General features: G+C 44.3%; 9 protein-coding genes across 9 annotated transcripts; 2 read left to right on the forward strand and 7 right to left on the reverse strand. All coding sequences in view use genetic code 12, as the record gives it.

Annotated features, from left to right (window-relative positions):
* Window positions 1-218: 218 nt before the first annotated feature.
* On the reverse strand, window positions 219-1013 carry RVS161 (amphiphysin-like protein; the record flags this gene model as incomplete). Its single annotated transcript, XM_001483521.1, has 1 exon — window positions 219-1013. One exon carries the CDS (start codon window positions 1011-1013, stop codon window positions 219-221), a length of 795 nt encoding a protein of 264 aa, XP_001483571.1.
* A 466-nt stretch (window positions 1014-1479) lies between these two features.
* Window positions 1480-2091, forward strand: PGUG_04301 (uncharacterized protein; the record flags this gene model as incomplete). The annotated part of the gene is made up of 1 exon (XM_001483522.1): window positions 1480-2091. One exon carries the CDS (start codon window positions 1480-1482, stop codon window positions 2089-2091), a length of 612 nt encoding a protein of 203 aa, XP_001483572.2.
* A 2-nt stretch (window positions 2092-2093) lies between these two features.
* On the reverse strand, window positions 2094-3233 carry PGUG_04302 (uncharacterized protein; the record flags this gene model as incomplete). Its single annotated transcript, XM_001483523.1, has 1 exon — window positions 2094-3233. The coding sequence occupies one exon, from the start codon at window positions 3231-3233 to the stop codon at window positions 2094-2096; it is 1140 nt and encodes a 379-aa protein (XP_001483573.2).
* Window positions 3234-3368: 135 nt separating this feature from the next.
* Window positions 3369-5900, reverse strand: RAD3 (TFIIH/NER complex ATP-dependent 5'-3' DNA helicase subunit; the record flags this gene model as incomplete). The annotated part of the gene is made up of 1 exon (XM_001483524.1): window positions 3369-5900. The coding sequence occupies one exon, from the start codon at window positions 5898-5900 to the stop codon at window positions 3369-3371; it is 2532 nt and encodes an 843-aa protein (XP_001483574.2).
* A 107-nt stretch (window positions 5901-6007) lies between these two features.
* PGUG_04304 (adenylate kinase) lies at window positions 6008-6700 on the reverse strand (the record flags this gene model as incomplete). The annotated part of the gene is made up of 1 exon (XM_001483525.1): window positions 6008-6700. The coding sequence occupies one exon, from the start codon at window positions 6698-6700 to the stop codon at window positions 6008-6010; it is 693 nt and encodes a 230-aa protein (XP_001483575.2).
* Window positions 6701-6893: 193 nt separating this feature from the next.
* PGUG_04305 (uncharacterized protein) lies at window positions 6894-8015 on the reverse strand (the record flags this gene model as incomplete). The annotated part of the gene is made up of 1 exon (XM_001483526.1): window positions 6894-8015. One exon carries the CDS (start codon window positions 8013-8015, stop codon window positions 6894-6896), a length of 1122 nt encoding a protein of 373 aa, XP_001483576.2.
* Window positions 8016-8197: 182 nt separating this feature from the next.
* Window positions 8198-9772, reverse strand: SAC7 (Sac7p; the record flags this gene model as incomplete). Its single annotated transcript, XM_001483527.1, has 1 exon — window positions 8198-9772. The coding sequence occupies one exon, from the start codon at window positions 9770-9772 to the stop codon at window positions 8198-8200; it is 1575 nt and encodes a 524-aa protein (XP_001483577.2).
* Window positions 9773-10150: 378 nt separating this feature from the next.
* Window positions 10151-11656, reverse strand: RVS167 (amphiphysin; the record flags this gene model as incomplete). Its single annotated transcript, XM_001483528.1, has 1 exon — window positions 10151-11656. The coding sequence occupies one exon, from the start codon at window positions 11654-11656 to the stop codon at window positions 10151-10153; it is 1506 nt and encodes a 501-aa protein (XP_001483578.2).
* Window positions 11657-12105: 449 nt separating this feature from the next.
* Window positions 12106-13611, forward strand: PGUG_04308 (uncharacterized protein; the record flags this gene model as incomplete). The annotated part of the gene is made up of 1 exon (XM_001483529.1): window positions 12106-13611. The coding sequence occupies one exon, from the start codon at window positions 12106-12108 to the stop codon at window positions 13609-13611; it is 1506 nt and encodes a 501-aa protein (XP_001483579.2).
* Window positions 13612-13641: the final 30 nt, after the last annotated feature.

Consider the following 13641-nt stretch of genomic DNA (forward strand, 5'->3'; position numbering starts at 1 on the left):
AGGGAGGCTTGTGTACTGTGAATCAGAAATCGTCGAGTTTCTGCTAATCAACTAAAATTTTAGACTATTTTGCAAACAGGTGAAAGTTTAAGTAAAATCAGTTCATAATCGTGCGAAGACGGCCAAAAAGGGAGAAGCGAGACTACAAAGTGAGACACGCCATATATCGGATTCAAGTCGTATATATCACATTACACACCAATATATCACCAGCGCAATTATTTATGGCCCAAGGCACATATATTCAACCCGTTCATTTGTTGCAACAAATCATCGACCTTACCGTCCAACAATCCATTGGCATATTCATCTCTCGAGGCAGGATCCAAGTACTGCTGGATCTGGGCAAGCCGAGAGTAGCCCTCAGTACAGAAGCGCAATTGAATTTTCACCAAACTCTCGAACGAAGGGTCGTAAAATGGAACCCTCAATGCAATTAACTGAGGCAATTCTTGCTTCAATTGTTCGTTGAGCTCATCAAAAATCTCCTTTGCAACTTGCAACTCCTTTTCTGTCCGTGGAAGCTTGGCAGCATCCTTGGAAGGCTTGTCAATCACCTTCCGTACCTTTGCCTTACACATATCGTAATCCACCTTTTTATGAGCACGTTTCTTGATACCCTCATCAATTTCTTTAAAATAGTTGGAAAACTTGGTAATTGGGTCCAAAATCGTCTCTCTAAATGGTCCATCGATTTGCTTTACCGTTTCCTCGTCGAAATCCCTCACACATTGCAAGTAATAACTACCCACATCAGAGTACACAGTACCTTGCCGAGCTTCCTCGTAAAGATTAGAAACAATCTCTGCAATCGTAACCTGCGACGCTGTGACAGCTCTCAATGAATCCAAGTATCCTTTGGATGCTTTTTGAAGGTTTGTTCCAGCTGCCTTGAGAGTTTGATATCTTCTTTCCTGGACATCAAAATCCTTGTCTATGGTTTTATCAACACTCTTCACAGTCACACCTGCACTGGCCCGATTGACAGCCTTCTTGAATCCTTCCCACGACATCGTGTTGCTAGTTATGACCACTGATGCTTTGTTTTAAACTTGCGACTCCGGTCAACCCTATCAAAATGACCGTCTTACATAAGCAAAACAATACCAGTTCCTTCAAATTTCAAAATACGAATCGGTATGGAGGATCTGGAGAAGCAGAAAATAATCGACGAGATTCTTAGTACCAAGACCGAGATCTCGAGGTTAATCAACAATATCCGTGATACTCGAACGGTCTGCAACAGATTGTCAGCTGAAAATCAGTATCTTCAGGAATACGTTGGAACGTTGATGAAGAGTAACGACGTAAAGAAATAGTTGCAAGCTGGCGCTGGTTCTACTGTTGGACCCAGCGGTTCTACTCCTATCAGGTAAAGAAGTTTTGAAATTGTTCATCTCGGTTTTTCGTTGGAGATTTTCTATTTGTGTCAGGTTTACAAAGCGATCATTTGCTCTCACAGATCGAACAGTCCTCATAATGCGTATAAATCCACAATTGAATGCTTCCGAACCAATCGCTGAGTCAGTTGCGCTTGTCAATCTTTCTTTGAACCACGACAATAAGCGTGTTCGTCCAATTGAGAAGGCTTATCATGATTCAAGTTCCGTATTATATCCACAGAAACCTATACCAGTCGAGTGGAACTTTAGAAACACATCTCAGGGAGGCTCAATACTTGAGGACCAGTCTCAAGATATAACAAGTGCTTCTCTGGACCTGGTTGAGAAAGCAAATCTCCCTGGGGAGTATGTCGTTGTGGAATTCGAGCCACTAATGGAAGCACCATTGCTAAACTATTCATACGATCCGTTCGATTTTTCTTGTTTACCTCCTTCCAAGCCGACATGGACGTTGGCGGGACCGTTTTGCGATACACAAGTTGCTCCAACTGCTGACGAATCCATTCTTTTGCATTATTTACAGAGTGAACAAACTTTGCTGAAGAGTAAAAACTATAGCTGGTGGATGTATGTTAGATCGCTACTTTTTGATGTGAGTGAAGAGATTTACTACCGCCTATATCCTGTGGCTACCATTTTCCACGAATCAGATAGCGTATTCGTCGAGGTGCTTCGCAGTAGTTTATGAAGTCAACGCTTGACAAATGTACGTTTCGTAACTTCAAAAGCTTTCCATGCACTATATTCCTCCCTGACAAGCTTAGTAGACCCATAAAGCGAATAGCCAGCATAAGGCCCAAGTGTCATTATGGCCTGAACTTTTATCGAAGTCAATTCTCGAAGCTGATTCAAGATGCTAGATTTGAAGCCGGGAATCGAGGTTACGAAGCCTGTAAAACAAATCGAGTTCATCAACTTTGAACGATAATCTAGTGGACACCGCTCAACCACTTTTAGTATACGTTTAGACAAGACGTGATTTGACAAGAAGCATTCGTGAACGGGCTGATATCGTTTTTCATTCGGAATATTAATACCACTAAAAGTAAATTGAGTCTCTTGTTCTTCACCATCCTGCTTACAATACATGCAACCAGTGATGAAATTGTTTACGAGTTCAAAGCTGTTTGAATGTAAAGACTCCGTTAGTTCACTGTTCTCTAGCTCCAAGAGTTTTTGTAGAGTATAGTAGTGGAGATGTGTGCCTGTGAGTTTTCGGAAATTTTCGTAACCACACTCTTCGACCATTCGAAGATCAATGACAGGAATGATGCTTATTTTGTCCCAGCCTATATCGACGACTAGACCATGTTTTGATTGGGCGCCCACTATAGTGAGTATGGGCTCTGGAATGCAATAAATTGAGCGCACGCCAACCCCATACAATAATTCATTGTATATAATATTCTTTGAAGACTCTGTAATGAATGAGTCTATCAAGAATATTTTTGTTCTCGATGGAGTCACAAGAAGACGATTCACAAGCAAATCAACAACTTTGGCTCTTACTTCTCGACTGAGAGTCGCCGAAGAATGACACTTTAGCAGTGAACGTAGTGGGAACCACAGGCATTGTTCCGTGGTGAATATATCGCTGAGATCTTTTAGTATAGGGTCGCTTGTCAAACCTTCTATTATATTCTTACGCTCTAATGCAGTTAATGAGTGGTCTAACTCAAAATATGGAGGAAGAGCTCGTTCACAGGACTCTTTAAATGGTCCTAACTGAAGAACCGTCGCAGGTTCTGCTTCCCCCACAAAGCCAGCGCTGATGGATTTGGTACTTATATTGATGATGACCGCATGGTACTCCGAGGAAGTGTCAGTCATAAACGCAATAAGCCTTATTTACGTAAACAATTGCAAGGGCCACATTCAATAGCACAGCTTCATAAGAATGTAAATTTGAGAAAGACGGCTTCCATGCAGGTACAGACCCTGCATGAAGAACATATCTAATGGAACTCAAAGCAATTCCAAGTCTGCCTCATCAATGTCCATAAACCCATCTTCGTCTTTGGCTTTATTTGTTTTGAAGTCGGCTGAAGCAACTTGCAATTGATGCTCGTTTTGGAACTTTTCCAATTGATGTATATCCCACACAGAAACTCCTTCTTGGTCTTTGGGATTTGTAGGCTGCGCCAAACTACGCAAGAACTTCTTAGCGTTGGCAAGAGCCATATCCGTAGACAAGTTTTCGTCCGACTCATAAAGTGCTTGAGCTATCCATTTTGGTAGCTGGTTCTTCTTCCGACGGAAACGACGGTCCGCCAACACCATGATACCGTAGTCATCCTTACCACGCAAAACTCGTCCCAAACATTGAGCAGCATGTCGCATGGCATCGAAAGAAAGAAAGTCGTTTTCACGAATCTGATAATTGTCTCTCAAAAACTCCAACCGAGCCTTCAAGATTCTTGATTCTGTGTATTGGAACGGAATACCAATCATCAATACTGTACGACCGTAATGATGGTCAAAATCGATACCTTCAGAAACTTTTCCTCGAGCAACCGACAAAAGAACGGCACCTCTTCCATTGGAACAAGCTTTTCTATACGTCTCAAGAGCCAACGACGTCACTTGAGCATCTGGGGTTTCAACTAGAATCAACTTGTGTTTCCAAACCTCATCCAAAACTCCCATAGTCTGCCACATAGAAATGATGGACTCCATATACAAATATGACGGGAAAAACACCACCATACCATCTGGTGTTATCTTGGAGAACTCAATCAACAAAGAGCCATAGTTTCTCACAACCGAAGGATCGTTTCTGATTTCAAATTGGGAAGATATACTGACCTGGTCAGCTCCTTTTGTAACTATCATTGGCAAGAATGAACGACGAGCCAATGTCATGGTGTAGGATTCCTGGATAACGGTTTGGAAGTTGAGCATTCTTGGGTACATATCCAATGGAGAGATTGTTCCTGATGTAATGATGACAGAGGAAAATCGATCGAAGACCGGCTTCATGGCGATAGACGCATCCAAACAGGTGAAGTGCAATATGGGGTTTGGAACAGTGGCACCATCAGTTTCGAACGGTTCAAGAATCAACTGGAAACCTCGGTCATAAGTGGAAACGAGGGTAGCAAACGTTGCTATATCCTTCAATGCATTGAAGTCTTCGATTTCTGAAAGCTCAAGAGTACGTACCAAGAGCGAAAGTCTTTCAGAGCAGAACCGAAGTGGCTTTCGCTCAATGAAGGTTAGGTCCTTTAGATGCTGGAGGAAACTGAGCGGAGTTTCACTGATGACATGAAGTACTTTCATTCTTGTTTTCAAGTATTCAATGAACCGCTTGAGGAATGAAATGAAATGTTCAGCTTTCCGTATGTTTCCTGGAATGGCTTCATCGAGCAAGTCTTGTGGGAGTGCAGGGTTACTCATGAAGAGTTCTTCGTCTCTCGCTATCTCTGCATCTCGAAGTCCTTCTACCAACTTTTCATATTCATTTTGAAGCTTTTCGGAATCTTGTGCTTTCATTTCGTCCACAGCTTCACCAAGCTTGTTAGCTCCACGAGTCGCACGCTTAAGCGTATCGTCGGTGAGATCAAGAGACAACGATTCGATACAAACGTTATCAATGTTGTGCGCTTCGTCGAAAATGATAATGCTGTCCTTGGAGAGTTCTTTCGACACCCGCTCGGCAATCTTGGGATCAAGCAAATAATGATATGAGTAAATGATGATATTGCAAAATGGAATCATTCTTCTAACGGTGAAATAAGGACATATCTGTTTCTCTTTCGAGTAATTGATAAGACCATCGAAAGAATATACACCGTTTGGTACGTAGCTATGCGAATCCATATCGTTCATGTTTTCGTGGTAATTACAGAGGGTGTATGCCTCAGGATTGTTCGCTTGTAGGTCGGGGGATACAGCACCCAGTTCGATTTTCTGTTTGAGCTGACCATTGGTGATCCTTCTACACTTCTCGTCGACAACATTACCCTTTCGTTCCTTCGATATAGTGGGATGTATGCACAAGTTTTTTCTACTTGTCAATCCGAGACCACGAAAGTCTTCAACATATCCCAATTCTTCAGCACGATATTCCATGAGCTTGTGCAACTCAATCAATGCCTTTTCGATCTCGGACATTGTACGAGAGCAATAGACGATCTTTCTGTGTTCTGGATAATGCATTTGATACGCCACTGTGAGAGAGAGCAACGAGATGGTTTTGCCAGTACCTGAAGGCATTTCCAAAATACAGTTCCCGCCCACATCTAGGGTCTTTTTAATATCACTCATGTATGCATATTGCTCGGGATAGATCCTTGGATACGGAAATAGCACCGGGAGGTCATCGATGAAGAATTTCATGGAGCCAGGAGGATCAAGAGATGAGATTTGTGCGAAGGTGTGGGGATGAGATAAAGAGGAAGTAAGAGGAAGAATAAGAGAAAATGTGGAAAAAGTAACTAAGTAATAGAAGAGAATGACAAGAGAATTAAGTGGAACTCTCACTTCGAGTACAACCATTTATTTTAATACATCTTGAAATTATACAGAATTGAATGTCTCTGACGGGACTGACCATATACCTTCTTCGTTCTTTCATTTTGTTAACTTCCTACTGTCCTTCTTCATTATATATCATTCTTCTTGTCCTTTTCGAGGATCAACCTTTCCAACTTGGGGTATATCGTGTCAGACGTATTTCCACTAACTCGATGTAAGACTCCAAGATCACGGTAGAACTCCTTAAGCGGACCCAATTCCAGATTATACTGATCAAGCCGTTTCTGGAACACCTCTGCAGTGTCATCTGATCTTTTCGTGAGAGGTTCACCTGTAATATCATCTTTGAATGGAACTTTAGGTGGATTATAGTCCAAATTGTACACCCTTCCGCTAGGAACATGAACCCACCTAGCCTCAATTCTCTCAAGGATAACATTTTGGTCCACGTCAAGCTCAACTACCATATTTACAGTAGCTTTTCGAGGAATTAACACCTTACGCAACGCTTCGGCTTGAGTTCTGGTTCGTGGAAATCCATCCAAAATCCAGCTACTGGCTTCGTTGAGCCACCCTCTCAGTTCAAGCTCAGTGTTTATGAGTTCCACCATAGTAGAGTCCGGAACAAGCTTTCCATTTTTGATAAACTCGGCGGCTTTATTTCCAACTTCACTCTTAGCGGCTATTTGTGCCCGCAAAATATCACCAGAAGACAAAGAATGCAAATTGGAGAAACGCTTGAGCAATCTAGACGTCTGGGTTCCTTTGCCCGACCCGGGAGCCCCCAAAAGTAGTAATCGTAACGGCAGAACCAATGACATAAATTGAAATTCGTAAACGTTTGAGCCAATCTACCGCGGCGGACGTGCGGCTGCGTAGCGAATGGGCTTGATGAATAAATAATTGAATGAACAGTATCAACCAATATAAGTGTTTGAACCCAATTTGTTTGAACCCAATAATGGTCTGTTGCGCAGTGGTGCTTATTAGCCAATTAGCCTATCTTACATACATCTACTCGTCTTCATCCGAATCTATAATCCGTCTTTTCTTTCTCAGCTTTTGTTCCTCATCGTCCCCTTCTGGGGTGCTACGATACTTGGAGGCGCCCTCGTTCTTGAGTTGTTTCAAGCGTTCGGCTCCCTTTTCAAATTCCTCTTCTTCGTCTTCTCCATCTTCATCTTCTTCGACCTCTTCTTCTTCTCCATCGTCCACAAAATCATCCTCTATATCGTAGTCTTCATTGCCATATCTTTGCTCAAACAGTGCGTACGCTGGTTGGTCCTCGTCGTCGTAATCGTCTCCGCGACGCACACCTGAGGTTCCAATCTTTTCATCTTGCTGTCTGCGTTTCGCTTCGAGTTGTCTCTTCAACTTCAAAGCCTTACGGTCGTTTTCGTCCGCTAAGCGCTGCTTCATCATAGGGTCGTTCTCGGTTATGGTGTTTAAAATGGTATCTTTTCTTTGTATGTTTTTCACCGCCTGGGTCAACTTTCTGTGTGTCGATGCCGTGGTGGATGTGGGCAACAAGTTCACCAGTTTGGTTAAAATGGCATCATTTTGCAAGATTTCCAAATCGTCGTGGGCCCGCACTAAGAAATTGTCGGTTATAGGAAGCGTCTTGTAGTCAAATAGCTCGTTTCCAATCTTAAGCGAGAGACTTCCATCGTCCCACTGTATGAAATGCGCATTGGATTGCTTGATAATCTCATCATCTCCTCGATTGGAGTACCTCCACCGTACTGTGTTATCATTAAGAAGCTTTTCGGCCACCAAATCGTTGTGTATCTGCTTCAGACTCATGTCACTTTTCTTACGTTGTTCGAAATTTTGCTGCACTTTCTGCTTGAATTCACTAGGATCAAATGGATGAGCATCGACATTCAAGAAAACAGGCATTTTTAACAAGTACGTATCATTGTCTGCCTTGAAAGACACGGCATGTCGGGGCATAGAAACGTCCAATATCTTTTGTTCAACTTCTTCTTCTTTATCCTCGTCATCATTATCGCTGCCACTTTGAGAGTCCTCGTCCTCCAATCCAGGCTCCTGAGCAGTTTGAGGATCCGAATCTCCAAAAAGATCGTCCACTTCCTCTCCAATGTCATTATTATTCGTTTCTACTTCGGCCGACATGTTTGCAAAACTTCAACTTCGCAGAGATTTTGGTGATAGGAAAGCGGACCCAGACACCCATACATTACAAGATACTTGTTAACCTTTCAAGTATGGTGAGCTATGTATCGTACAAAATGAAGGACATGAGTAATTATACAAATAAACCACGGTATCCAGAAACAATGGTGGTTCCAAGGATATTAATGAGGGGTCACACCTGGTGGTGATACCAGTATTGCCACAGGTGCAGATGGCACGGGAATGGCCACAGCTGCCGAAACAGTGCCTGGCGTGTGGGTCTCTTCTTCGTCGTCAGATATGTCATACTCATGGTCCGAATCCACTATTGGAAGTGCTTTTGAGTTGACGTTATTCTGGTATCCAACAAAGTCGTCCTGATTATTGGTTGACGAAAGTGATTTGCTGTGATGCCTTTTGAACGCAGGTTTTAATGGTGATCCAACTTCGCCAGCATCCATAGTCAGCAAAGCTTTGGATGACCGGCGCAGGCCATCAGGGTTATGTGAGGGTAGCAACTTATAGGCATATTGTATCAAGAATTCGACCACTAGTTGTGAAAGTGCATATTCAATGGGATCCATGTCATGGCTTGGATGAGAAAGAATCGATGGTTGGAAAATCGCAGCAAGATTACGAGAAGACATCAAGTTAACATCGCTGTGATTTTGCACCATTGCCAATAAGTCGAGAATGTAGAAAAGAAGTTGTTTTGATAGGTCAGGAAGTATATCAACCATTTCCTTATAATCTTTGATGGCATCATGAACGTCTCGCGTGAGTTTCTTATAGTTGCGGTGTCTTCGTTCTTTGCTATCAGTATCACAGTCAGGTGCAGATGATGATGCATTTGTACAATCTTTGGTTTGATCATTTGTGGCAGGGAAATCTTGTGATCGTGGGTCTGATGTATATATAGGTTCACGTTGTTGATTGAAGCGACCCATGTTCGTCTCCGTCAACGGCTCAGATTTATCCAACAGCTCTGATGATGCTACTCCCGAGGTTGCAACGGAAGTCGAAATATCCTTGATACTTTTGTATGGGTTTTCAGCCTTATACTTCATGTAATTGACAATCCGGGGCCGATTTCGTAACGGATCACGAAACTTTTCGTAGAGATCCAACGGTATGAGCGGCTCTGGAAGTGCATTCAAATAGCGACGAAGGATAGATGCAGCATCATGAACGGTGAACCCGTCCCATGAGAGTTTCTTGCCAAATTCAGGAGGGGTGTTGAACACCAATTGTAGTTCTTTGAGTCGACGAGATGAGCCTCCAACGCGGAAAATACCCTCTACCTTGAGGCCATTAGTCTTTAAATACACCCCGCACTTGGCCACCACCACGGGAATCCGGCCGTACTGAAGCATCTGGTCAGAAGATGTGGTGCCAAAGATGGAGATCTTGGCCGATGCGAGGTCTATCGCTCGATCAAGCGATATGCCAAAGTACTGGCTGTTCTCATCTACAAGGGGATTGTGTTGGAGGAAAGAATCACGATGCTGGCGCAAATTGGAGCTGCGTTCGGACTGGTTATTCGAGTTGGATCGGGCTCGATTGACGTTATTGGTGGACCGAGACTTGTGCTGGAGGAGCGGGCGCAAAAATTCTTGTTGTTGGGAAGGGTCATCGGGGTCAGAAAGGGGATCTTGGACGTCGTTCACAGAGTCCGAAGACATGAGACTGCCACGCTTGAGGTTCTTTACCCATCCAAATATGGAGTTGCGGTTTGTGGGAGACAGAGCGTGCGACATCTGGGATCTGGGGGTTAAAACACGTCGTCAATACTCGTCGGAACGGTTCAAAAAACCGCAGCTGATAACAACGGACACGGAGTTCAGACGGGAGATGTTATAAATAAACAAATCAAAATTTGAGAACAAAACAAGCTTCACGAGAAAGACCTGTACACACGGAATTGCAAAAATACGTCAACGAGACTCAACACAATAACAAAGTTTTTGGTACTGAAGTGTGCCTCTGTTGGCATGGATGACTTGTGAGCGTTGTTTGCACAGCGCAGATGCAGGGCAGATGCAGGCCCGTAGTGCGCGGTCTAGAACAATTGCTATTATTAGCTGGTGCACTGGGCGGACCGAGCCACTACCCCAGACTTTTACATTCATTTTTATCTAATTCAATTGTACATAGTTTCCTGGAAAGACTCCGGTCTGGCCATTGTACCGTCCTGTCCACCACCCATTGGCGTCACTGGTACGGTCAACAACTTCAATTACAGCTCCTGCTGTGAAACTAAGGTCTCCTTGCGCCTGGGCCGTGTAATCGTAAAGAGCCGTGCAGGTTTGGGCCTGAGCTGGAACGGGCGCTGGAACGGGTGCGGCAGAGGCAGGTGTCACAGGCGTTCCGTATGAGGGAACGCTTTGGGCCAGAGGGGGAGAAGAATATGTTGATGCGGCAGTTGTAGGCGACTGGTAACCTGGTCCTTGCGGACTCTTGTAGTCTCCATAAGCTGGTGCTGGTGCTGGTGCTTGACCATAAACTGGTGTTGATGCTTGACCATATTGTGGTTGAGCGGGTTGTCCATACAGCGGAGCAGGTTTTCCATATTGTGGCGAGGCAGGTTGTCCGTATTGTGGCTGAGCAGGTTGGCCATATTGCGGTTGACCTGGTTGTTGTCCGTACTGCGGTTGACCTGGCTGTTGTCCATACTGAGTGTACTGTCCATATTGTCCCTGGTCAGGAGAGTAAGGTGGAAGCTGTTCTCCGGGAACAGGGGAGCCAGTGGCTCCGGCACCAGCTGCTGCATGTCTTCTTTTGGTTGCTTCCAATTTGGCCTTGGCGTGTCCCTGCTTGAAATGGGTGATTCCTATCGCATCGGTTTGCTCTTCAATGTTTCCTTTCTTGAAGTGATAAGCCTCAACAATGTCGGAGTTCAAGTCAAAGTATGGAATCTTGAGTTCCTCCATGCGTTGGTACAACGTATAGAAGATGTTCAATTGCATGTAGTAGAAACTGACGAAAAGTGGACGAATGAAGTCTGATTGCATCTGGAACAAAACCGGCAATTCATTCTTCAACATCTCATTATAGTAGTCGTACTCCTCCTGTGCTACATGAACTTCTGCCTCAGCATTATACATCTTTTCCTCATCTTTGGCAGTTCGCTCCTTCTTGTCCTCGTACTTCTTGAAAGTTCGCTTGTGACGATCAAGATCAACCTGCTTGTGGTCACGTTTGGTTGCCATTTTTCTAATGGATTGAATAACCTGGAGAAGTTCCTGAGCTGGGTTCACCACCCGTTTCTCGATTAATTCCAAGTCTGGTTTAAGAGTCTCCTTGAGCTCCTTCACCACTTCACGGTATTGCTCACTGGCTTGGATTCCCTCGGGATTGTCCTCAGGAACCGTGCTGCTGGGGTCAGAAACCCTTCCACTGATAGGCTTATAGATTTCCTCAATTGCCTTGGAAAAATCAATCTGGTTGTCCAAAATGCCGTTCACAGCATTAAAGTACCGTTTGGACTCATCACTGAGCTTCTTGGTCTCAATTTCCAATTCTTTGAACCTTCTTTCAGCATCAATATAAACAGGATCCTGAGTAACTTCGCCCATATTGAGCTTTTGACGAAAGTTCTGAGGTGCCCTCACAAGGGACTTCTTAATTCCTTTGAAGGACATGGCTTCTGTTGGTTAGGAAGTGGCAATCGTCTGAGTATCTCGGTGCGTGAAATTGAGCCGAATGCTCCCAGTGACCGCGGGTCCGGGTAACGCGGGCGGTGCGAAAGGCCAAGACGGAAAGTGGTAGGGAGAATAGTGTAGGGGCCAGTGGGGGAGTGGAGGTATAGTTTTCGGGGTTCTGAGAAGAGAAGGGACTGAAGAATGTATGAGGGTAGTGTGTTGCTGAGCTTCATAAATTTTCGCTGATTTTATTGGTCTCGGCGGTTGGGTGCAAAATTAGACAAAAGTGATAATGTTGATTGTATACATCAAGTTATACATGGTAATATGTACATTAATATATATCCGTTAAAGAAAGATTTTTCCTCTCTCTTCAAATTCGTTTCCTAGTATTTTATTTTTGCGACGTATTTGCGCACCGCTAATTTGCAACAGTCGCACAAATACTTATGGCACCCAACTATAAAACCGAGATCAACCCTCAGTTTCCCTCGGGAACCTTGAGATCTTCCGTGTATCTCACACTTAAGGTTGTTTTAAAGCGCATAATTGTCTTGTATTTATATATAAGGCTATATTTTTCGATCGTGGTGAGATCACTGACATGGTTGATTCGCAGCCGTCCTCCGAATGTATCACGTTTTCAACGAGTAAGATTGAGACTCAGAAATTGGAGATATAGGCTATTCAATGCCAACGAAATTGCTAGCAACCACGTATCGGCACTAGTGTCGATATTTGACCACACTATCACCGAGTCAAACCCGGTAAACGAGACCACAAATTCAGTTCAAAAATCTGTACAGCAACAAAACCATTTCACTGCTCCAGCAGTTATTCAAGCAGCAACAGAGCAATTCCACTCATTTGCCGAAAGAAGTTACTTGTCATCTCCAGCACCGGAAAAGAGCCTCACCTCCATAGGCTCCACCATGGCCACCCCAACTAAACCCCCCACCAGAGCAGCAGCGGCCCCCACCAAACCAGTGTCCAAGATAGTCAGTGTTGAAATTCCCGGGCATCGAAAGTTCAGGCTCCAGGTCTCCAACAAAGCTAGCTCTCGCGCTCTCGGTCAAATCAAGACCTCAATTGCTGGATCGGACACCAACTACATCAACGAAGTCACAGAAAGTATTCGCAGTGTGTTCGCTCTCGAAAGCCACGACGATGGTTCATTGGCTCCCATCATTGTGAGACTAGCCTGGCACTGCTGTGCGACTTATGACAAGGAAAGTGGTACTGGAGGCTCCAATGGGTCCACAATGAGATTTTTACCCGAAATGACAGATGAAGGAAACTATGGTCTCGACATGGCCCGAGCAGCTCTTGAGCCCGTCAAGTTCAAATTCCCCAGGATAACCTATTCGGACTTGTGGACACTAGCGGGAAAAGTTGCAATTGAGCATATGGGTGGTCCTACCATAAAGTGGATTTGTGGGCGGGTAGATTGTCCTACAGACTGGTATGTTCCTCCAAACGGACGTCTACCATTTGGATCAAAAGATGCCGACCACGTTCGAAAAACGTTTGAACGAATGGGTTTCAACGATAGAGAAGCTGTGGCATTGATTGGATGTCATGCTATTGGGCGGTGCCATAAAAGGCTCAGTGGTTGGGAAGGAAAGTGGACTCGCACACCCACGATTTTTACCAATGCTTTTTTCCGGGCATTGCTCGAAGAAGAGTGGGTGTTGGACACAGTTCCAGAGACTGGCAGGCACCAGTTCTACAACCGAGACAAAAGCCTCATGATGCTAAATACAGATATGGAATTGTTGAGAGATGAAGAATTTCGCAGCCATGTGGTTCGATACGCATATGACGAAAAATGCTTTTTTGACGATTTTGCTGATGCTTTCGCCAAACTACTAGAATTGGGGATAACCAGAGATGCCCATGGAAACGTACTTCTCCGCAACATTTTACCGTTGGTTCCTATTCCCGAGCGGCCTTAAACGTCCGTTCGCACTTGCCGCAATGTCCGA

Source organism: Meyerozyma guilliermondii, genomic scaffold, assembly GCF_000149425.1.
Source record: "Meyerozyma guilliermondii ATCC 6260 scaffold_5 genomic scaffold, whole genome shotgun sequence".
Lineage (NCBI taxonomy): Eukaryota > Fungi > Ascomycota > Pichiomycetes > Serinales > Debaryomycetaceae > Meyerozyma > Meyerozyma guilliermondii.